Source organism: Heterodontus francisci, chromosome 22 (assembly GCF_036365525.1).
Source record: "Heterodontus francisci isolate sHetFra1 chromosome 22, sHetFra1.hap1, whole genome shotgun sequence".
Taxonomy (NCBI): Eukaryota; Metazoa; Chordata; class Chondrichthyes; order Heterodontiformes; family Heterodontidae; genus Heterodontus; species Heterodontus francisci.
In genome coordinates, this window is record NC_090392.1 from 50,120,073 (window position 1) to 50,142,884 (window position 22,812).

General features: G+C 42.8%; 1 protein-coding gene across 4 annotated transcripts in view; it reads right to left on the reverse strand.

Moving 5' to 3' along the window:
• The window catches only part of stt3a (STT3 oligosaccharyltransferase complex catalytic subunit A), a 75,201-nt gene that overhangs the window by 37,122 nt on the left and 15,267 nt on the right, over positions 1-22,812 (reverse strand). For all 4 annotated transcript variants that reach the window (XM_068053818.1, XM_068053819.1, XM_068053821.1 and 1 more), the window contains 5 exons: positions 17,431-17,491; positions 14,052-14,173; positions 12,207-12,352; positions 10,773-10,863; positions 8,573-8,679 (listed from right to left, as the gene is read on the reverse strand). In XM_068053818.1, the coding sequence (XP_067909919.1) occupies positions 8,573-8,679; positions 10,773-10,863; positions 12,207-12,352; positions 14,052-14,173; positions 17,431-17,491 (527 nt within the window). The remainder of the gene's footprint in view (positions 1-8,572; positions 8,680-10,772; positions 10,864-12,206; positions 12,353-14,051; positions 14,174-17,430; positions 17,492-22,812) is intronic.

Below are 22,812 nucleotides of genomic sequence, written 5' to 3' on the forward strand. Positions count from 1 at the left end.
GATTCCGTCATGCTAGGCATGACTTCAGCCAATGAGTCTTCCCTCTCCACTGATTCCCACTGACTTCCATCTTACTATGGCTCTTTAATACCAAGAACAGTCACTCGCTCCTCAACTCTGGAATTCAACTCTTTTGTCCACGTTTGGATCAAAGCTGTACTGAGGCCTGGAGCCAAGCAGTCCTGTGCGGAACCCAAACTGAGCATCAGAGACATGTTATTGGTGAGAAAGCACCGCTTGATAATATTGTTGACACCACCTTCCATCATTTGCTGATATTTGTGATTGGACCGATGAGGCGGTAATTGGTCGGATTGGATCTGTCCTGCCTTTTGTGGGCAAGACATACCTGGGAATCTTCACTTTGTCAGGTAGATGCCAGTGTTGTAGCTGTACTAGAACAACTTGGCTAGGGGAGTGGCTCGTTCTGGAGCACGAGTCTTCAGCACTACAGATGGGGTGTTGTTTGGATACAGCAAAGGCTGAGGATCCCATATGTTTAGCTGCTTCTTGATATCATATGGAGTGAATAAAATTTGCTGAAGACTGGCATCTGTGATGGTGGAGACCTCACGAGGAGGCAAAAATGGATTGTTCACTTAGCACTTCTGGTTGAAAATGCTTCAGCCTCACCTTTGAACTCACATGCTGGGTTTTTCCCAACATTGAAGATGGGGAAGTCTTCACCTGTTGTTAACTATAATTGTCTACCAGCATTCAAGACTGGAAATTTCTGTATAGATGCTGGTGCTGTGAATCACTATTTTCAGATGGTCACACTATTGAAATAGTGAGGTTCCATTACATCAGTGCTCATTTTATGTATTGACTTGGCTCACTCATAAAATCAAATCTAGTAGGTTGATGAGGACCAAGAAAGGAGGATGAGGCAAAAAAAAGAGACTTCAAAATTCATCAATTGTTGGAAACTCCATTGAATGAAGTGGTAAAACTAAAGCAAGCATCACTTAGTTATATGGCATTAAAGTTAGTCAATTACTCTGATAATTAGCCGATGCATGAAGTACTAAGTCAACGACATTAATAAAGTACCAAAATATAATCAAATTTAATATAAGAAAATTGAACAAAATAGTGAAACATAATAGCCATAAACAAATCAAAAACTGATCGTAAGAAAAGATCTGAATTTCTAAAGTTAGCAATATAATTAAATTGGACATTTTTAATGGTCAATTTCTAAAAAGGACATTAACTCCTTGTTTTTCTCCAGCCATCTATCTCGAGCACCAATGACAACACCAAGGAAGTCGACTGCCAGTAATAGCTGCAACTTTGTTTATCAGTCCAGGTATTCGAGGGAATGTCTATTGTCTTTGAATTTTATTGCAACATTTCCAACTGCAAGTACATCCTTTTTTTTATAATGTCATCAGGCTCTGAAAAGAACTATCTCCTGACCTCAATCTCGAAATGTTCATTTGTGCAAGTTCAACATATGAATTGCACCCATTAACTTTATTTGCCAGTTTTCCCAAAATGATTCTGAATTAAAAATAGATTGTCTAAAGAGTAACTTGGGTCTTTCGTCAGATCCTTTGCTAGTAATGTCATTGTATTGCATTACAGCCCTTTTAACCCTACTCATTTCAGATACCAATCCTTGGTAATTTTGAATCTATTCTTATAAACTTTGAGGCTTTAAATAACTAATTTTGTAACTTGGATTTATTTATTTAGAGATACAGCACTGAAACAGGCCCTTCGGCCCACCGAGTCTGTGCCAACCAACAACCACCCATTTATACTAACCCTGCAGTAATCCCATATTCCCTACCACCTACCTACACTAGGAGCAATTTACAATGGCCAATTTACCTATCAATCTGCAAGTCTTTGGTTGTGGAAGGAAACCGGAGCACCCGGCGAAAACCCACGCGGTCACAGGGAGAACTTGCAAAATCTGCACAGGCAGTACGCAGAATCAAACCCGGGTCCCTGGAGCTGTGAGGCTGCGGTGCTAACCTCTGCACCACTGTGCCGCCCAAGATGATGTGTCTTCATTGTCTTCGCCAACGGGAGGTCCTATAACATGGTTACCAGTAGCAGGATTTGACAAAACTGATGCAGAAAATAAATGCTCATGGTGTAGGGGGTAACATATTGGCTCGTTAGTAGGAAACAGAGAATAGGCATAAATGGGTCATTTTCTGGTTGGCAAGATGTAACAAGTGGTGTGCCACAGGAATCTGTACTGGAGCATCAACATTTTACAATTTATATAAATGACTTAGGTGAAGGGACCGAAAGTATGGTTGCTAAACGTGCTGATGACACAAAGATAGGTAGGAAAGTAACTTGTGAAGAGGACATAAGGGGGCTACAATGGGATATACATAGGTTAAGTGAGTGGGCAGAGACGTGGCAAATGGAGTATAATGTGGGAAAGTGTCCACTTTGGTAGGTAGAATAAAAAAGCATATGATCTAAATGGTGAGCGATTGCAGAGCTGAGACACAAAGGGATCTGGGTGTCCTAGTGCATGAATTGCAAAAGGTTAGTATGTAGAACTTAGTGATGCCATTGATTCCCTAGCCAGCGGAAAAGCCCCTGGGAAGGACAGCATTACCCCTGAAATAATCAAGAGTGCCAAGCCTGCTATACTCTCAGCACTACATGAACTGCTATGCCTGTGCTGGGACGAGGGAGCAGTACCCCAGGACATGCGCGATGCCAACATCATCACCCTCTATAAAAACAAAGGTGACCGCGGTGACTGCAACAACTAATGTGGAACCTCCCTGTTCAGCATAGTGGGGAAAGTCTTTGCTCGAGTCGCTCTGAACAGGCTCCAGAAGCTGGCCGAGCGCGTCTACCCTGAGGCACAGTGTGGCTTTCGTGCACAGAGATCGACCATTGACATGCTGTTCTCCCTTCGTCAGATACAGGAGAAATGCCGTGAACAACAGATGCCCCTCTACATTGCTTTCATTGATCTCACCAAAGCCTTTGACCTCGTCAGCAGACGTGGTCTCTTCAGACTACTAGAAAAGATCGGATGTCCACCAAAGCTACTAAGTATCATCACCTCATTCCATGACAATATGAAAGGCACAATTCAACATGGTGGCTCCTCATCAGAGCCCTTTCCTATCCTGAGTGGTGTGAAACAGGGCTGTGTTCTCGCACCCACACTTTTTGGGATTTTCCTCTCCCTGCTGCTTTCACATGCGTTCAAATCCTCTGAAGAAGGAATTTTCCTCCACACAAGATCAGGGGACAGGTTGTTCAACCTTGCCCGTCTAAGAGCGAAGTCCAAAGTACGGAAAGTCCTCATCAGAGAACTCCTCTTTGCTGACGATGCTGCTTTAACATCTCACACTGAAGAGTGCCTGCAGAGTCTCATCGACAGGTTTGCGTCTGCCTGCAATGAATTTGGCCTAACCATCAGCCTCAAGAAAACGAACATCATGGGGCAGGACGTCAGAAATGCTCCATCCATCAATATTGGCGACCACGCTCTGGAAGTGGTTCAAGAGTTCACCTACCTAGGCTCAACTATCACCAGTAACCTGTCTCTAGATGCAGAAATCAACAAGCGCATGGGAAAGGCTTCCACTGCTATGTCCAGACTGGCCAAGAGAGTGTGGGAAAATGGCGCACTGACACGGAACACAAAAGTCCGAGTGTATCAGGCCTGTGTCCTCAGTACCTTGCTCTATGGCAGCGAGGCCGGGACAACGTATGCCAGCCAAGAGCGACGTCTCAATTCATTCCATCTTCACTGCCTTCGGAGAATACTTGGCATCAGGTGGCAGGACTATATCTCCAACACAGAAGTCCTTGAAGCGGCCAACACCCCCAGCTTATACACACTACTGAGTCAGTGGCGCTTGAGATGGCTTGGCCATGTGAGCCGCATGGAAGATGGCAGGATCCCCAAAGACACATTGTACAGCGAGCTCGTCACTGGTATCAGACCCACTGGCCGTCCATGTCTCCGCTATAAAGACGTCTGCAAACGCGACATGAAATCGTGTGACATTGATCACAAGTCGTGGGAGTCAGTTGCCAGCATTCGCCAGAGCTGGCGGGCAGCCATAAAGACAGGGCTAAATTGTGGCGAGTCGAAGAGACTTAGTAGTTGGCAGGAAAAAAGACAGAGGCGCAAGGGGAGAGCCAACTGTGCAACAGCCCCGACAAACAAATTTCTCTGCAGCACCTGTGGAAGAGCCTGTCACTCCAGAATTGGCCTTTATAGCCACTCCAGGCGCTGCTTCACAAACCACTGACCACCTCCAGGTGCGTATCCATTGTCTCTCGAGATAAGGAGGCCCAAAAGAAAAGAAAGAAAGAAGTATGTAGGTACAGCACATAATTAGGAAAGCTAATAAAATTTTATTGTTTATTGCGAGGGGAATTGAATACAAAAGTAGGGAGGTTATGCTTCATCTTTACAGGGTATTGGTGAGACCACATCTGGAGTACTGTGTACAGTATTGGTCTCCTTATTTAAGGAAGGATGTAAATGCGTTGGAAGCAGTACAGAGAACGTTTACTAGACTAATACCTGGAATGGGTGGGCTGTCTTATGAGGAAAGATTGGACAGACTAGGCTTGTATCCGCTGAAATTTAGAAGAGTAAGAGGTGACTTGATTTAAACATATAAGATCCTGAGGGTTCTTGACTTATTGGATGTGGAAAGGATGTTTCCCCTTGTGGGAGAATCTAGAACTAGGGATCACTGTTTAAAAATAAAGGGTCGCCCATTTGAGAGAGAGATGAGGAGAAATTTCTTCTCTCAGAGGGTCGCGAGTCTTTGGAATTCTCTTCCTCAAAAGGCAGTGGAAGCAGAGTCTTTGAATATTTTTAAGGCAGAGGTAGATAGATTCTTGATAAGCAAGGGGGTGGAAGGTTATCGGAGTAGGTGGAAATGGGGAGTAATCAGTTCAGCCATGAACTTATTGAATGGCGGATCAGGCTCAAAGAGCCGAGTGGCCTACTCCTGCTCCTAATTTGTATGATGTAGGGCTGCTAGTAACAAGACACAGTACTAATTGGGCTCGTAAAATGATCAACTCAAAATAAAGTCCTCCTCACAAGGCTGATTACATGAGCCATGAAACTACCAGTTTCATGGGCGGCACAGTGGCGCAGTGGTTAGCACCGCAGCCTCACTGCTCCAGGGACCCGGGTTCGATTCTGGGTACTGCCAGAAGTTTGCAAGTTCTCCCTGTGTCTGCGTGGGTATTCTCCGGGTGCTCCGGTTTCCTCCCACAAGCCAAAAAGACTTGCAGGTTGGTAGGTAAATTGGCCATTATAAATTGTCACTAGTATAGGTAGGTGGTAGGGAAATATAGGGACAGGTGGGGATGTTTGGTAGGAATATGGGATTAGTGTAGGATTAGTATAAATGGGTGGTTGATGTTCGGCACAGACTCGGTGGGCCGAAGGGCCTGTTTCAGTGCTGTATCTCTAATCTAAATCTAATCAAGAGAGCAGAATATTTATTGTTGGGTGGCTGGAGTGTTTTCTGTCCAAGTCTGTGCAGGGTAAAGTCTCCCTGAACATGTGAGGAGCGTGATCAGCAAGGACCACAGTATCCATCTCCGGTTCTAATCATTGAATCTTACAACACAGAAGACAGCCATTTGGCCCACCATACCTGTGTCAGCTCTTTGAAAGAACTATCCAATTAGTCCCACTACCCCATTGTTTCCCCACAGTCCTGTAAATATTTCCTTCTTAAGTATAAATACAACACCTTTTGTAAAATTATTTGGGTAGTTGTTTTGAGAGCCAGGACTCATTGTGACCAAGAGCTCATAAGACGATCACAGCTATTGTAACTACAACAATCTGAAGAAAGCCATAGTTATCTCCACAACTGCAAGACCCTCAAAGAGAATCATAGTTACTGCTGAGTTAAACTTAATTCCGGGACTGGAGAGTGGGGTGGGGTGGATATGCAACCAGGACTTCCTGCTAAATCTTGTTTATTAGTCTGGATGGTATGCCTTGGGATGGATCCCAGACATTCCTCTGACCTCACAAGATAGCAAATCAGCCTCGCCCATTTCCAAGCATTGGCTTAACAGAAGCAAGAGCAAAGACCTGGAACAGTGTGACAACTGCACTTGCGTTAGCCTGGTCGAACAAGGCTGGGGTAGGGGTAAGCCAAACAATATATCTTTACTTTCTACTCCTTTCAGCCCCAGAGTTGAACATAAGAAACAGGAGGAGGAGTGGTCATTTAGCCCTTGGAGTCTGCTCTGCTATTTAATACGATCAAGACGTATCTTCTACCTCAATTCTGCCTTCCCGCACTATCCCTATATCCCCTAATTCTCTTAGTATCCAAAGATCTATCAATCTGTGTCATGAGCTCTCTGAGGTAGAGAATTCCAAGAATCTAAAATTCCTTGAAGAAATTTCTCCCCATCTCAGTCCCTTATTCGGAGACTGTGACCCCTAGTTCTAGGCTCTCTAGCCAGGGAAACAGCCTTCCAGCATCTACCCTTTCAAGCCCTTTGAAGTTTGATATATTTCAATATCACCTTGCATTCTTCTAAATTTCAGGGAATATAGTTCCAGTCGTTTCAAGTTTTCTTCATAGGACAACTCTTCATTTGAGAAATCAGTCAAGTGAACCTTCATTGCACTCCCTCCAAGGCTAGTATATCCTTCCTCCAGTAAGGAGGCCAAAACTGTACACAGTGCTCCAGGTGTGGTCTCACCAAGGCCATATGCAACTGCAGTAACACTCTTCACTCTTGCTTGCTGTAACTGCATGCTAACTTTTGACTCGTACAAGTACACTCAGGTCCCTCTGAATACTCACATTTCCCAGCCTCTCACCATTTGAAAAATATTCTGCTTTTTTATTCTTCTTTCCAAAGGGGATAACTCCATACATCTCCATTATATTCCATCTGCCAGGGTCCTGCCCACTCAATTAATCTGTCTGAATCCTTTGGCAGTCTCTTTGCATCCTCCTCATAGCTTACTTTCTCACCTAACTTCGTATCATCAATAAACCTGGATACATTACACTCATCCACGAATCTAAGTAATTAATAGGAGATTGTAAATAGCTGTTTGTAAATAGCTGAAGCTCAAGCAGTGATCTTTCGGTATCCCATCAGTTACAGCCTAACACTAAAATGACCCGTTTATTCCTACTCTGTTTTCTATCTGTTAACCAATCCTCAATCAATGCTAATATATTACCCCCAATCACATGAGCCCCAATTTGTGTAATATCCTCTTGTGTAGCATCTTAGCAAATGCTTTTTTCAAAATCCAAGTACACTACATTAACTGGTTTGGTATACCTACCATGATAGGTACAACCTCAAAAAACTCAACAGATTGGTCAAACATTGTTTCCCTTTCATACATCTGCATTGACTCTGCCTAATCATGTTATGATTCTCTAAGTGCCTTAGCACCATGTCCTTAATAGATTCTAGCATTTCCCTACCACTGATGTCAAGCTAACTGGCCTATAGTTTCCTTCTTTCTCTCTCCTTCCTTTCCTGAATGTTTGCTACCTTTCAATCCATAGGGACTGTTCTAGAATCTAGGGAATTGTAAAAATCAAAACCAATGCATCTACCATCACTGTAGTTTCCTCTTTTAAAACCCAAGAATGTAGATCATCAGGTCCAGGGGATTTGTTGACTAAGTTTTCTCTTCAGCACTATTTCTTTACAAATAATAATATTCCTCATTTCCATTAGAACTTTGGTTCCCCACTATTTCTGGTATGTTTTCAGTGTCTTCAACTATGAAGACAGAAACAAAGTATTTCTTTAATGTCTCTTCCATTTTCCTATTTCTCAATTTTTCCTGTCTCTGCCTCTAAGTGACCCACATTTACTTTCACTAATCTCTTCCTTTTTGCATATCTATAGAAGCTTTTACCATTTGTTTTTATGTTTCTTGCTAGTTTATCCTCATATTCTATATCCTCTCCCTTTATCAATTTCTTGGTCATCTTTTGTTGAATTCTAAAATCCTTCCAATCCTCAGGCCTACATTTTTGGCATTATAAGCTACTTCTTTTAATTTTACACTACCTCTAACTCCTGTGTTCGCCACGGTTGGACCATTTTTCCCCACAGGGTTTTATTCTTAAGTGAATGCATATTTGTTGCAAATTATGAATTAATTCTATAAATGTTTGCCATTATCTACCATCAGATCTTTTGGTTTTGTTTCCCAATTGATCTAAGCCAACACGCCCCTCATACCTACGCAGTTTACTTTATTCAGATTTAAGCTCCTAGTTTTGGGCTCTCAAATTTGATTTCAATTCTTTCATATTATGATCACTATTCCCTAGAGGCTCCTCTACTACAAGTTTATTAATTAACCGTTACTCATTGCACAATATTAGATCTTAAAACAGACTATTTCCTACTTGGCTCCTCACATTCTGATCCAGAAAACTATCTTGTATGTATTCCATAAACTCGCCCTCCACACTGTAACTGCAAATTTAGTTTGCAAAGTCTATATGAAAATTAAAGTTCCCTATGATTATTGTATTATCCTTGTGACATGCACCTCTAATTTCTTGATTTGTACACTGAAATGAGTACTTACCATGTAGAAGTAGGCCAGTGCACACATAGCAGACCAGTAGATGGAGCCAGACTTTACAGACTTAATCCACAAGTAGTACGTGAGCAACATGCAGAAGATGGCAATGCCTGCACAGACACACAGCACACGTTACAAAAAAAGGCAGCAAACTAAGCAATAAAGGAAATCACTTCCATCTCCCTTGTTGCCATCTTTTGCTGCCATCCTTCTTTCAGCAAGATGATAGCAATCCCAGGTCACGTCTAGGATTCAGCCAAAAGCACTCTGCAATCATCAGACATGAAGCTCTGTGGACCGGAATGGGACCTCCTGCTACTCATGAAAGCATTTCTACACCCAGACGAGATCATACAATCTAGACTGACACTCCAGCACAGCACTGAGAAGTCCTGCCCTTTGGATGGGACGTTAAACCAAGGCTATGTCTGCCTGGTCTGTTGATTCTGACAGTCATTCAAGCTGCCACCTCACTATGCAAAGAGGAACAGAGAGCTCTCCCAATGACCTGGCTAACTTGGCTTCCTCAAACATGTCATGCAAAAAAAACCAGAATGAATGGCAATTCACCAAGTAGTTTTCCAGAGAATGTTCACAAATGAAACTTTTTCTTTAAATTAGTTTTGTGGGATGTGGGCGTCGCTGGCTAGACTAGCATTTATTGCCCATCCTTAATTGCCCTTGAACTGAGTGGCTTGGTAGGCCATTTCAAAGGGCAGTTAAGAGTCAACCACATTGCTGTGGATCTGGAGTCACACATAGGCCAGACCATGTTCCCTAAAGGACATTAGTGAACTAGATGGGTTTTTACAACAATGGTTTCATGGTCACCATTAGACTAGCTTTTTAATTCCAGATTTATTAATTGAACTCAAATTTCACCATCTGCCATAGTGAGATTCGAACCTATGTCCCAAAGCTTTAGCCTAGCCTCTGGATTACTAATCCAATGTCATTACCACGATGCCACCACCTCCCCATGCATTTATACTACAACTGTAGGATTTTTTTTTATTCATTCATGGGATGTGGGCGTCATTGGCTAGGCCAGCATTTATTGCCCATCCCTAACTGCCCTTGAAGAGGTGGTGGTGAGCTGCCTTCCTGAACTGCTGCAGTCCATGAGAGGTAGGTACACCCCAGAGCTGGATTGGAACGAAGCAGCTCTGGTTTCCACTAAGGTTACAGTTATAGAGCGAAAGCAGCCTAAATCTGGAGTCAGTAAACCAACTTAATACCACAGCAAAACATAGTGGAAGGCCCTGGGAGAGTAAGTTTCACCCCAGTTCGAAATCAGTTTGGGCTTTCAAACATGTAATGAGTTTAGTGCGGGTGCAAAAGTAAAACCATTTTTCACAACAACTAAACTTTTTGTTTAAGAGCATAATAACAGGGATTAATGCTTTCAAATACAGTTATTAATTTTTAAACAAAAACATTTTATATAGCACCTTTAATATAGTACAATGTCTCAAGGTGCCTCACAGGAGGGCTATCAAATAAAGTGTGACACCAAGTCACATAAGGAAATATCAGGGCAGATGAACAAAAGAGGTAGGTTTTAAGGAGAGTGAGGTAGAGAGGCAGAGAGGTTTAGGGTCTAGGCGGTTGAAAGCAAGGCCATCAATGGTGCAGCAATTAAAATAGGGGATGTGCAAGCTGCCAGAATTGGAAAAGTGGAGAAATTTCGAAGGATTGTAGGAGGTTACAGAGATAAGGAGGGATTTGAAAAGAAGAATGAGAATTTTGAAATTGCGACATCGCCAGAGTTGGAGCCAATATGGGTCAGCAAGCACAGGGTGATGGGTGAACGGGACTTGTTGCGAGTTAGGATACGGGCAGAAGAGTTTTGGATGAGCTCAGTTTATGGATGGTGGAAGACAGAAGGCCTGCCAGGTGTGCACTGGAATAGTCAAGTCTAGAGTAACAAAGACATTGACGAGGGTTTCAGCAGCAGATAAGGTGAGGCAGGGCAGAGTTGGGCGATATTTCAGAAGTGGAAGCAGGTGGTTTTGGTGATGGCACAGATAACAATCAATTGACAAATGAAACTCAGTTTCAGAATAGGAGTTACGCACAAGAATTACTTATTTCATCATTAGAAATTTAGAGCGCCATTTTACATTACTGAAATTATTGCAACTATAGAAGATTAACTGAATCGAGTTATCCAACACAAAGGACACTTAGGCGGGGTACTCACCTTCATTATCATAGGAACCAGCCACGGACCGAGATATATAACCAGGGACCACAGCAATCATGGCAGCAGCTAACAAGCCTGCACCAGCATCCTGAAACATAATGAGCGAATCAACATCCCTACACGCGGTGCAGACAGATAAGTATTTTGAAAAAAAAGTTGTCAAACGTTCAAAATCTGAAAATAAAACAGAAAATGGCATGCATACACAGCAAGCCTGTCAGCTGTATAATGTTTCAGGTAGCGATCCTTTGTCAGAGCTCAGAGAAAGTGCCTCCATACAAAACATGCACCTGTCTTTTCTCTGATGGACTTAGTGTATCTCAAGCATTGTCCGCTTTAAAGATACTCAAATTTCAGAGTGAAATAGCTACATTTTCTTGATGCAGTGGCCTGTACTTACACACCTCCCAACACTGGCAGCCAAAGCAGCTTACTTGTGACATTGGTTTTACAAAGTAACCATTGTGGATATACTTGATGCAGCAAAGGGAAAATTCCAACACTCACTATTTGTAGGACAAAATTTCTCTCATTACCCCAATTCCCACCAATGGTAGAGTATACGGATGGACCTTGCTACAAAACATGAAATGCTTTACAGGCAGTGCGGAGTTTCAATTTACCCGCAGGTTAGGTTTTATTTCTGGTTATACAAATGCAGGATCACAAATCATCTTTGATTAAAAAATGCTGAAGCTTTCTGGTTGGATGTAGCAACCCCACCCAGCCAGGTGAACCAATGCATACCATGATCGGCTCACATTATGGCCTCTGATAGTAGCAACCCCCCCTCCCATTTCAATCGTAGCTGATATAAATAAGCCTGTGTCACTCACGGGAGTGAAGAACCTACTCGGGACAGGTCTTTAAAAGCTTCAGTAGAGATACCTATGTCACCAAAGGCAAATGCAAGTGATCGTCTTTGGCAGTGCTACCTACCACTTCTTTCCTGCCACCAGGAGGCCAAGTGTTCAACCTGCCCACACTAGCCAACAATGCAATTTACTATCTCGGTCCATCAGTGCCTAGAAAATAAAAGTCATTCTGCAATGTAAATAAGCGAATAGGATATGAAGACAGAGAAACAGTTAGCGCTTAGGTCGCTCGTCAGAACCAATAAAAAGTAACAAACCTGAAACATTAACTGTTTCTCTCTCCACAGATGCTGCTAGACCCACTGAGCATTTTCCCCATTTTCTGTTTTTATTTCAGATTTCCAGCACCCGCAGCATTTTGCAGTATGAGATCCTGCACCTGAAAAGTTCCGCTACTAAAATAATGACCCATTGTGAATTGCAGTGCTTCACGGATGAAGTTGTTGATATTCCAAACATTCTAGTTACAAAAGATGGCCTGAGCCAGTCTGAATGCATCTCTTTACTCCATTAGTGTAAGTTTCCTGGTTTATACAGACCACGGTTCACTTCTTACCTTCAATTCCTTTGTTAAGTGATAAGTGACAATGGTGGTGAAAGATGAGAAAAGAGGAGCCAGGAACACGCAAACATTTCTGATGTCGACTGCGATGTGGAAGAAGTGCAACACGTGATATAGAGCGGCAGAAGTGATCATAAGACCTGGAAATAAATAAATTAATGCTGCAGATTTCTGTCAAATAACAAAATGCCTGTGCTATCACTCAAAAAAAAAACTCTCGTCACACCTTCTAATACATACAGGAGTTCAAGTTACACTGCACTAAAAATTCCTAGCTAATGAATCCAATATAAAGGCAACAAAATATTTAAAGACATGGGCTCTTTCCTGTCTAGTTGGACAGTGCCCTGTATAAATAAATATACACTGGCTTTGTTAATATAGCAAACAAGACAGGGGAATAGTTTCTTCAATACAACCAACACTCTCAATGAAGATATCTACCTGGAAAGTTACTCTCTATCTACATCCTTGAATGTAAATTAATCTTAACCCTAACAGTATTATCAAGTTCAAACCTTTTTAGGAGAAAAAACGATTTATTTCCATTTCTCTGCTCTCCGCTTCAGGTTCCACTGTGTTCTGAAGGCAAGATCAATAATTAAAAATTTGGCCACTACCAAACGCATCTTCCCTCCCCTCCCGTCAGCATTCCGAAGGGATCGTTCCCTGGTTCATTCCTCCATTACCCCCAACACCTCGTCCCCTTCCCAGGCACCTTCCCATGCAATCGCAGGAGGTGTAATACCTGCCCTTTTACCTCCTCTCTCCTCACTATCCAAGGCCCCAAACACTCCTTTCAGGTGGAGCAGCGATTTACTTGTACTTCTTTCAATTTAGTATACTGTCTTCGCTGCTCACAATGTGGTCTCTTCTACACTGGGGAGACCAAATGCAGATTGGGTGAACGCTTTGTGGACCAACTCCGGTCAGTCTGAAAGCATGACCCCGAGCTTCCGGTTGCTGGCCATTTCAACAGCCCCCCCTGCTCTCATGCCAGATATCTGTCCTGGGATTGCTGCAGTGTTCTCGTGAACATCAATACAAGCTCGAGAAACAGCATCTCATTTACCGATTGAGCACGCTACAGCCTGCCGGACTGAACATTGAGTTCAATAATTTCAGAGCACGACGGGCCCTTTTTATTTTTAGTTATTTTAAAAAATTTTTATTTTCGTTTGTTTCATCATTCATTTTTTAAAACCATGTGCCTGCCCACTGTTTTTTTTCATGTTTGTGCTTTGGGCAAGAACTGTTCATTTTCTGTCAATTAACACCCTCTCTGCACTAACGCTTTGTCTTTCAGCACACCATTAACATATCGTTTGCCTTTGTTCCATGACCTCCTTGTCAGTTATTCTCTGTGAGCCTTTTGTTATCTCCTGCCTCACTCCCGCTTTATTTGCTTAAAACCGTTTACATTTCTAGCCTTTGCCAGTTCTGATGAAAGGTCACTGACCTGAAACATTAACTCTGCTTCGCTCTCCACAGATCCTGCCAGACCAGAGTATTTCCAGCAATTCTTGTTTTTATTTCAGATTTCCAGCATCTGCAGTATTTTGCTTTTATTAAAAATTTGGTGACTGATTTTCCCCCAAAAATAACTTTGAAGTTACAAAAGGCCCATAAATTTAAAGATCGACAGGATTGCTTCAAAAATCTGGTCTGAGCAACTTGTAACTGTTTTAAAACTGGGTGAGCCTCCAATCCTTACAGGGTAACACAGCCATGACACGTCAATGGTTTACAAATATATCAAACAAAACTAAAGAACTACACTGATGTATTAAATAAGAGATCCTGTAGTGTGGCTGCTACGCGTACTAGAACTATACTGACCTGGGTAGATTGTTCCTCCAATAATCCTGCCTAGGGGATACCAGGCTCGGTCATCAAACCAGTTATGGAACTTGTAGAAACCCTCTTCAGTGAGGAAGCGAGTGGTGCGGTAATTGAAGTACCTAAGATATTGGGTGGGAAGGAACACAGTAAATTTCCCAATAAATACTACTTCAGCCGTTGAAATATTTACACATTGAAAAAAGTAGAAAAACATTCTAAAATGGCAACAGTTCAAGGCAGCAACTCAGCACCATCTTCTCAAGGGCAACTCGGGACAGGCAATAAATGCTAGCCTTGTCAGTGATACCCACACCAAGAATAAAAAAAACATCAGAGGTGTAATCTAAGAAAAATGGCCACCAAAACAAAAACTAGGAAGGCTGACCCAAAGTTTGGTTAAAGAGGTCCATTTTAAGGAGTAGTTACATATGTTCATAAGTTTCAATCGGTAGATTCTATGATAGTCCTTTGCGTCAGTAAGACAAATTTTTTTTTGATAGGGAACCAGTTGCCCATCAACCACGCTGCATCCACAAAGACTGGAAGCAGGTGAAATCACAGCATCTATACAGAACAACTAAAAGGATAAGGGACTTCAGTTTAAGTCGGAGACTAGAAAAGCTGGGATTGTTCTTAGAGCAGTGAAGGTTAACAAGAGATTTAACAGAGGCGTTCAGCATTATAAGGGTTTAACAGAGTAGGTAGGAAGCAACTGTTACCACTGGCAGGAGGATGGGTAACCAAAGGACACAAATCGAAGATAACTGGCAAAAGAACCAAAGGGAAGATGAAAAATTCATTTTACTCAGCATGTTATGATCTGGAATGCACTGCCTGAAAGGGTGGTTGAAGCAAATTCAACAGTAACTTGCAAGAGGAAACTGGCTGTTAACTTGAACAGGGAAAAACTTGCATGAAGCAGGGGAGTGAGACTAGTTGGATAGCTCTTTCAAAAGAGGCGGCTCAGGCATGATGGGCTGAATGTCGTCCTCCTCCTGTGCTGTATGATTCTATAACAACTCAATTAAGTATGTTAAAATGTTTGCGTCTCAGCTGGTGCTAAACTACTGAAGCTGCTTACTTATAGTTTATGAATCATCAGCGCAAACTCACTCCCAAAGGTGTGGCATATGGCAAAAATCATTGTCATTCCAAAACCCGGAAAACATCTCACACTGGCGGCCAACCGATTTCACTACTTTGTGTATTTAAGATCTTTGAGCGTTTTATCCTGCAATGTATATCACCGGAAATAGAGACCATTCTTAACGTCAACCAAGCTGGTTTCTGTGAAGGGTGCGGCATGTGATCAAGCTCTAGTACTCACCACCTACATTGAAAATGGCTTCTGAAACAACCTGAAGACAGGCATAGTGCTACTGGACCTCACAGCTGCCTATGATCCAGTGTGGCACACTGGCCTGCTCCTAAAGCTGTCCAGAGTGCTTCCAACCTGAGTCGGGACAGTTGTTGAAACACTCCTTCGCAACAGACGACTTAGAGTCCACCTTGGACAAGGGAGAAGTGCATGAAAACTGGCCAACTGACTACCACAGGGCCAGCCCCAACACTGTTCAACATATATACAAATGACCTGCCAACAACCATGTCTCGCAAGTTCATCTATGCAGCTGACATCTGCTGTGCCACCCAAGCTCCCTGGACCAGATCTTTAACGAAAACATTACAAAGTTGATGGACTACTGTAGCACATGGCGTCTCAGTGAATTTCTCAAAAACTATATCCAGTGTATTCCACTTCCACAATGTCAGTGCAAAAAAACAATTGCGTATCTACATGGATGGTCAGGGATCAAAGCATGATCCCAACCCAATATACTTGGGAGTGACTCTGGATGGGATTTTGTCCTTCTGGGAGCATCTGAAGAAAAAAGCAGCAAAATTAACCTATTAACCAAACTTGCTGGATCTATGTGGGGCGCTACTGTCACAACACTCTGGACCTCAGCACTTGCCCCATCGTACTGTGCACCTGTCTGGCATAGGCCATCTCACACACATTTTGTTGATACTCAACTACATGCAACAATGCGCATCGTATCTGGAACCCTCCGCTCAACACCCCTCCCCTGGCTTCCTGTCCTCGCAAACATCAGTCCCCCGCACATCCGCCAACTGACAAAAACCGACAGGCTGCTTGAAACTATCCGTACTGCACCTCACCTACCACTCCATAATGACCTGTTCAATCCAGCTACTGCCCGCTGCTGTCCATCTCAGCACCCCATATGGAGCAACCTTCCTCAGCGAGATCTACCAGCAGACATCCTTTGGATCAAGGAATGGGAAACACAGGAAGTCACTAACAAGTTCCTTATGACAAACCCCATCTGTCGAATGGCAGGCTTTGAACTACCACGGCGAGAATTGTCTTTGCTAAACAGGTGCAGGACAAGCCAGGGCCCCTGTGCAGCCAACCTCCACCACTGGGGCCTCAGTACTAAACCCTTATGTATTTGTGGAGAGATACAAACATTGTTGCACATTACCGAGCAGTGTCCCCTCTACAGACCAAGTACCTTAAATTCATCAAATGAGGAGGCTATTGCTTAGCTCTGGGGATTTGCATTTGCTAGATAAATAAATAAATAACCCTCTCATCCCCCTTCGTGCATTACTATTTACAACACATTTCAGACCTTGTATTCTCCTTTATTACGTAATTGCAAAGATTATTAAATGGCTGCGTTTGCTGACAATGCAACCACTAGGTGGTGCTGCAGTGGCACATGCGCAAATGCAGCCTGTGCGACTAAAACGTCGCAGTCTGCGACGTCAAGCAGCTCCCAGGACTAAAGATGACGCTGCTCAAATAATCTCATGAAGGCAACCAAAACACATGGCAGCACACAACGGCTGGAGATGGGGAGCGAGCAGGCTGCGGAGGGAGTGAGCGTGCGGGCTCTCTCCCCGCTTCCCCGTTCTCTCCCCGCTTTCCCCACTCTCTGCCTGCGCGTGTGCAGATTGGCGCAGTCTGATGACCTCATCTGCTGGCTGCTTTGTCAATAATCATTTTGTTATTAAATACAATGAAGATCCAACTCCCATTGATAAAGTGAAAATAATACAGTACACTACCACCACAAGGTTTCGGCTGCTTATGATTTTCACCCTGGGTTTTCTAAATTAATCCCCAGCCCAGTTCCACCCAACGACCTGAATTACTCCCCGAAAGAGGTAAGTGACTTGCCCAAACACTGATCTACCACCCTGTAAAATGACAACTGCTAGTTATTGCAGTACTTTAACAAAGTTACTGGTTGCAAAATTAAACTACCTCAAATGTACTTAGACTGAAAACTGCCAGTTTGGCATATTTCACAATAATTAAAAAAAACTTTGTAGCAGTACTTACGGATCAAACTCATGGATCACGCTCTCAAACCTCAATACAGAGAATAACCTGGTGGAAAATGCTGTGAAAAAAAGCACAACATTTGTAGAATAATTAAATCCAGTTCACTGCTTTCTTTTAAAACACATCACACTAATCTCAACAAAGGTACCCAAATCTATTACACAGACCAAAGACTGGAATTGACCACTTTGGTGGAACAGCTTTATCTTTCTCTTCCAATATATAGCCATCAGTTTAAGTTGCTATAAAATTCCTCCTGTCCTGCATGTCAACTGTGGTGTTGGTGGGGTGGAGCAAGGAGGTTAAGTAATGGTCTCCAAGAACTGCAGTCCTGACCTGACATTTTATTGTTTTTAAGATCGTGTTTAGTTAAATTTTTGAGGTTGAGCGGAATGTCCGAGGACACCACGATCTGAAAGTATAGTGGATGGATGGGCCAAGCATAAAAACAACCCAATATCCTTTTTGGCTTAGTGTGAAGAAGGGTGATAACCTAGCCAAAAGCCAGAGGGACTGGGAGGAAGAACTGAGAAAATTGAAGGAAAAGGAATGAATAGTACATGCATTGGCTCCATTCTCAAATTAATAAGATTAAATTTATAGAACATATCTATCTCTATAACAGTCGCAGGAGGAAAAAAAAGTATCCCGGCACAGTTCGCAGATGGACTAATATATGACCAGAGAAGAATGGTCGATATTGAATGTATTTTAACCAGACTTCTCTGGCTGTCCTGCTGTCTTTTTTATTTATTCATTCTTGGGATGTGGGTATGGTTGGTAATGCCAGGATTTATTGTCCATCCCTAGTAGCTGTTGAACCAGTAAAGCTGGCTAAGATGGCAGTGTCTGAAATGAGTACCAGATCAGAAGAAACCTGGGGCTGTAGAGTAGGAGTACAATATGAACCAATACTATCAATCCTTGAGAGAAATTGTAACAGCCAAATTTCTACCTCCACAGCACTGTCCCATGCAGAACATGTTTTTAAATGTGACGTTTCTTGTATGAAGAGTTTCTGTTTGCACAGAACATTGATGAGCGTGACCATCCCTGGTCCTTCTCATGGCTGCAACGCAGCAGTTTTAATGCAGTGTTGCTGAAGGTCAGAGAGTGGGATGCCTGCTTGCTCTCTCAACCAATGGACAACGTGGGGCCAACTACCAACTGGACAACAGAAACATCAGCCATTTACTGAAAGCTAAAAACTGCTCCTAGACAGCAATTAGCACACCTGCTCTAATGGTAGTATCATGTACTGCACACTATTTCACAATTCTGACTTCACATTTCAACTGAAAAGTTAGCAGGTTTTGGCTTCAGTTAAATATAAACACCAAAGGAATAGGTGGTGTAGGCCATTTCGCTCTTCGAGCCTGCTCCGCCATTCGATATGATCATGGCTGATCTTCCACTTCAATCCCACTTCCAACAGTATCCCCATATTTCTCAATTCCTTTAGTATCCAAAAAACTATTGATCGCTGTCTTGAATATCTCAAGGATTGAGCATCCATAGCTCTCTGCGGTAGAGGATTCCAAAGACTCAGATATCTCAATGAAGAAAATTCTCGTCTGAGTCTTAAAATTCCGACTCCTTATTCTGGGACTGTGATCGCTAATTCTAGACTCCAAAGCCGGGGAATATACACCCAGCATCTAACCTGCCCTTTTAAGAATTTTATACATTTCAATGAGATCATCTTTGATTCTTCTAAATTCCAGGGAATATAGCCCCGGTCTACTCAATTTCTCCTCATAGGACAGTCCCCTCATTCCAGAAATCAGTCTAGTGAATCTTTGTTGCAACACCACCAAAGTTAGTATATCGTTCCTTAGGTAAGGAGACCAAAAGTGTACACAATATTCCAGGTATGGTCTCACCAAGGCCCTTTACGATTACGACATCATTACTCTTATGTTCTAATCCTTTTGTAATGAAGGCTAATATACCAATTGCTTTCCCAATTGCTTACTGTACCTGCATGTTAACTTTCTGCGATTTGTGTACAAGGACACCTAAGTCCCTCTGAATACCAACATTTTCCAGTCTCTCATCATTTATAAAAATTTTGCTTTTCTAATTTTCCTACCAAAGTGGATAACTTCACTTTCCCACATTATATTAAAGTCACAGTCATTATTTCACCTGTTACGTTCTTGCCCATTCACATAACCTATCTACATCCCTTTGCAGACTCTGTATGTGCTCCTTGCAACTTACCTTCTCACCTAACTTTGTAACTGCAGCAAATTTGGATACATTACACTTGGTCCACACATCTAAGTCACTGATACAGATTGTAAACAGTTGAGGCTCAAACATTGATCCACGTGGTGCTATCTGGCTAGTTACAGCCTGCCAACACCAAAATGATCTGTTTATTCCATACTGTTTTCTGACTGCTAACAATCCTCAATCCATGCTAATATATTACCCCCAGTCCCATGAATCCTAATTTTGTGTAATAACCTCTTGCATGGCACATTAAATACTTTTTGAAAATCTAAATACATTACACCGATTGGTTCCCCTTACCTACCCCGCTAATTAAAACCTCAAAAAACTTTGTCAAATATGATTTCCCTTTCATAAATCTGCGTTGGCTCTTATGATTTTATGAGTATTTTGTCGGCACATGACGAATCATAGATTCTAGCATTTTCCCTACTACAGATGTCAGGCTACCTGGCCTATAGTTAAAAGCAAAATACTGCGGATGCTGGAAATCTGAAATAAAAACAAGAAATGCTGGAAACACTCAGCAGGTCAGGCAGCATCTGTGGAGAGAGAAGCAGAGTTAACGTTTCAGATCAGTGACCCTTCTTCAGAACTGGCAAATATTAGAAATGTAAAAGGTTATAAGCAAGTAAAGTGGGTGTTGGGCAAGAGATAACAAAGGAGAAGGTGTAGATAGGACAAGGTCACAGAATAGCTGTCCAGAAGGTCATGCAGCAAAGAAATGTTAATGGTGTGTTGAAAGACAAAGCATTAGTACAGAAAGGGTGTTTACGGACTGAAAATTGAACAGCCGCAAGTACAAACATGAAAAAAAAACAGCGGGTAAGCAAACTGAACAAACTAAGATGAAATAAAATAAAATAAACACAAAAAAATATATAAAAAGGAAAAAGAAAAGAATAACTAAAAATAAAAGTAAAATGGGGGGCCCGTCATGCTCTGAAATTATTGAACTCAATGTTCAGTCCGGCAGGCTGTAATGTGCCTAATCGGTAAATGGGATGCTGTTCCTCGAGCTTGCGTTGATGTTCACTGGAACACTGCAGCAATCCCAGGACAGAGATGTGGCATGAAAGCAGGGGGGGAGCGGGGGTATTGAAAGGGCCAGCAACCGGAAGCTTGGGATCCTGCTTGTGGACTGAGCAGAGGTGTTCCGCAAAGCTGTCACCCAGTCTGCGTTTGGTCACCCCAATGTAGAGGAGACCACATTGTGAAGAGCGAATACAGCATACTACATTGAAAGTAGTACAAGTAAATCGCTGCTTCACCTGAAAGGAGCGTTTGGTGCCTGGGATAGCGGGGAGAGAGGAGGTAAATGGGCAGGTATTACACTTCCTGCGATTGCAGGGGACGGTGCTGTGGGAAGGGGATGAGGTGGTGGGGGTAATGGAAGAGTGGATCAGGGTTACGGAGAGAACGATCCCTTCGGAATGCTGACGGGAAGGGAGGGGAAGATGCGTTTGGTAGAGGCATCACGCTGGAGATGGCGGAAATGGCAGAGGATGATCCTTTGGATATGGAGTATGGAGGGTGATGGGGTGGAAAGTGAGGACCCGGGGAACCCTGTCACGGTTCTGGGAGGGAGGGGAAGGGGTGAGGGTAGAGGTGCGGGAAATGGGCCGGACATGGTGGCCCTGTCAATCACAGTGGGGGGGGGGAATCCTTGGCTGAGGAAAAAGGAAGACATATCAGAAGCGCTGTCATGGAAGGTAGCATCATCAGAGCAGATGCGTCGGAGACAGAGAAACTGGGAGAATGGAATGGAGTCCTTACAGGAGACAGGGTGTGAAAAAGTGTAGTCGAGGTAGCTGTGGGAGTCAGTGGGTTTATAATGGATATTAGTAGACAGAGAAGTTGAGGTAGGGAAGTGTCGGAGATGGACCATGTAAAGGTGAGAGAAGGGTGAAAATTAGAAGCAATTAGAAGCCTATAATTTCCTGTTTTCTCTCTTTCTCGAATAGTGCGGTTATATTTGCTATCTTCCAATCCCTGGGGATTGTTCCAGAATCTAGGAGATTCTAGAAGATCAAGCACAAATAGTCGTATGGCAATACTGGAAACGTGGCTTATTTAAAAATGGTCAGGACTGGGCACTTAATATTCAGGGATACAAAATGTTCAGAAAAGATAGGGAAGGAAAAAGGGAGGTGGGATGGCAGTATTGATTAGGGAAGACATTGTCGTGTAGGAAAGGGAGGATGTCCTTGAGGGAGCAAAGACCGAATTCATTTGTTCGAGTTGAGAATAAAAGGGAATGGTCACATTACTGGGGGTATTCAACAGGCATCCAAATTGAGAGAGAGATAGATGGGCAAATCTGCAGGAAATTACAGATGTGGAAGAACTATGGAGTCCTGATATTGGGGGACTTCAATTCATCGATTCAGATAATGTTAGAGTAAAGGGTAAGGAAGGGGAGGAATTTCTAAAATGCGGTCAGGAGAACTTCCTTAACCAATATGTTCTCTGTCCAACTAGGAAGGAGGCATTGCTGGATCTCGTCCTGGGGAATTAGGTTTGCCAAGTAAACCAAGTGTGTATGGGGGTACATTTGGGCAAGAGTGCTCATCGTATCATAAGGTTCAGATTAGTAATGGAGAAAAGCAAGAGACAACCTAAAGTAAAACTTCTAAATTGGAAGAGGGCTAACTTCAATGGGATGTGGGGGGGATCTAGCCAAGGTAAAATGGATGGTAGGCTGATAGGAAAAACTGTATCGGAACAATGAGTGATTTTTGAGAAGTTTCAGGTGCAGCAGACAAGGTACATTCCAACAAGGGCGAAAGGTAGGGGAACGAAAGCCTGGGTCCTCTGGCGAGGGAGATAGAGAACATGTTAAAACAAAAAAAAATGAGAGTGCACGGTGCATGTCTAGTGAATTTTTCAAATGAGAACCACGCCAGATGCAATCAGTTGAAAAGGGAAGTGAAGAGGAAAATAAGACTGGCTAAGAAAGAATATGAGAATAGAACGGTCGTTAACACACAAAACCTTCTACCAGTATGTAAATAGTAAGCGGGTAGCAAGAGGCAGCCTGGGTCCTATTAGGGACAAAGACAGTGATAGACGCTTAGAAGTGCAGGGCAACACTAGAATTCTCAATGAGTACTTTGTCGCAGTGTTTACGAAGAAACATGA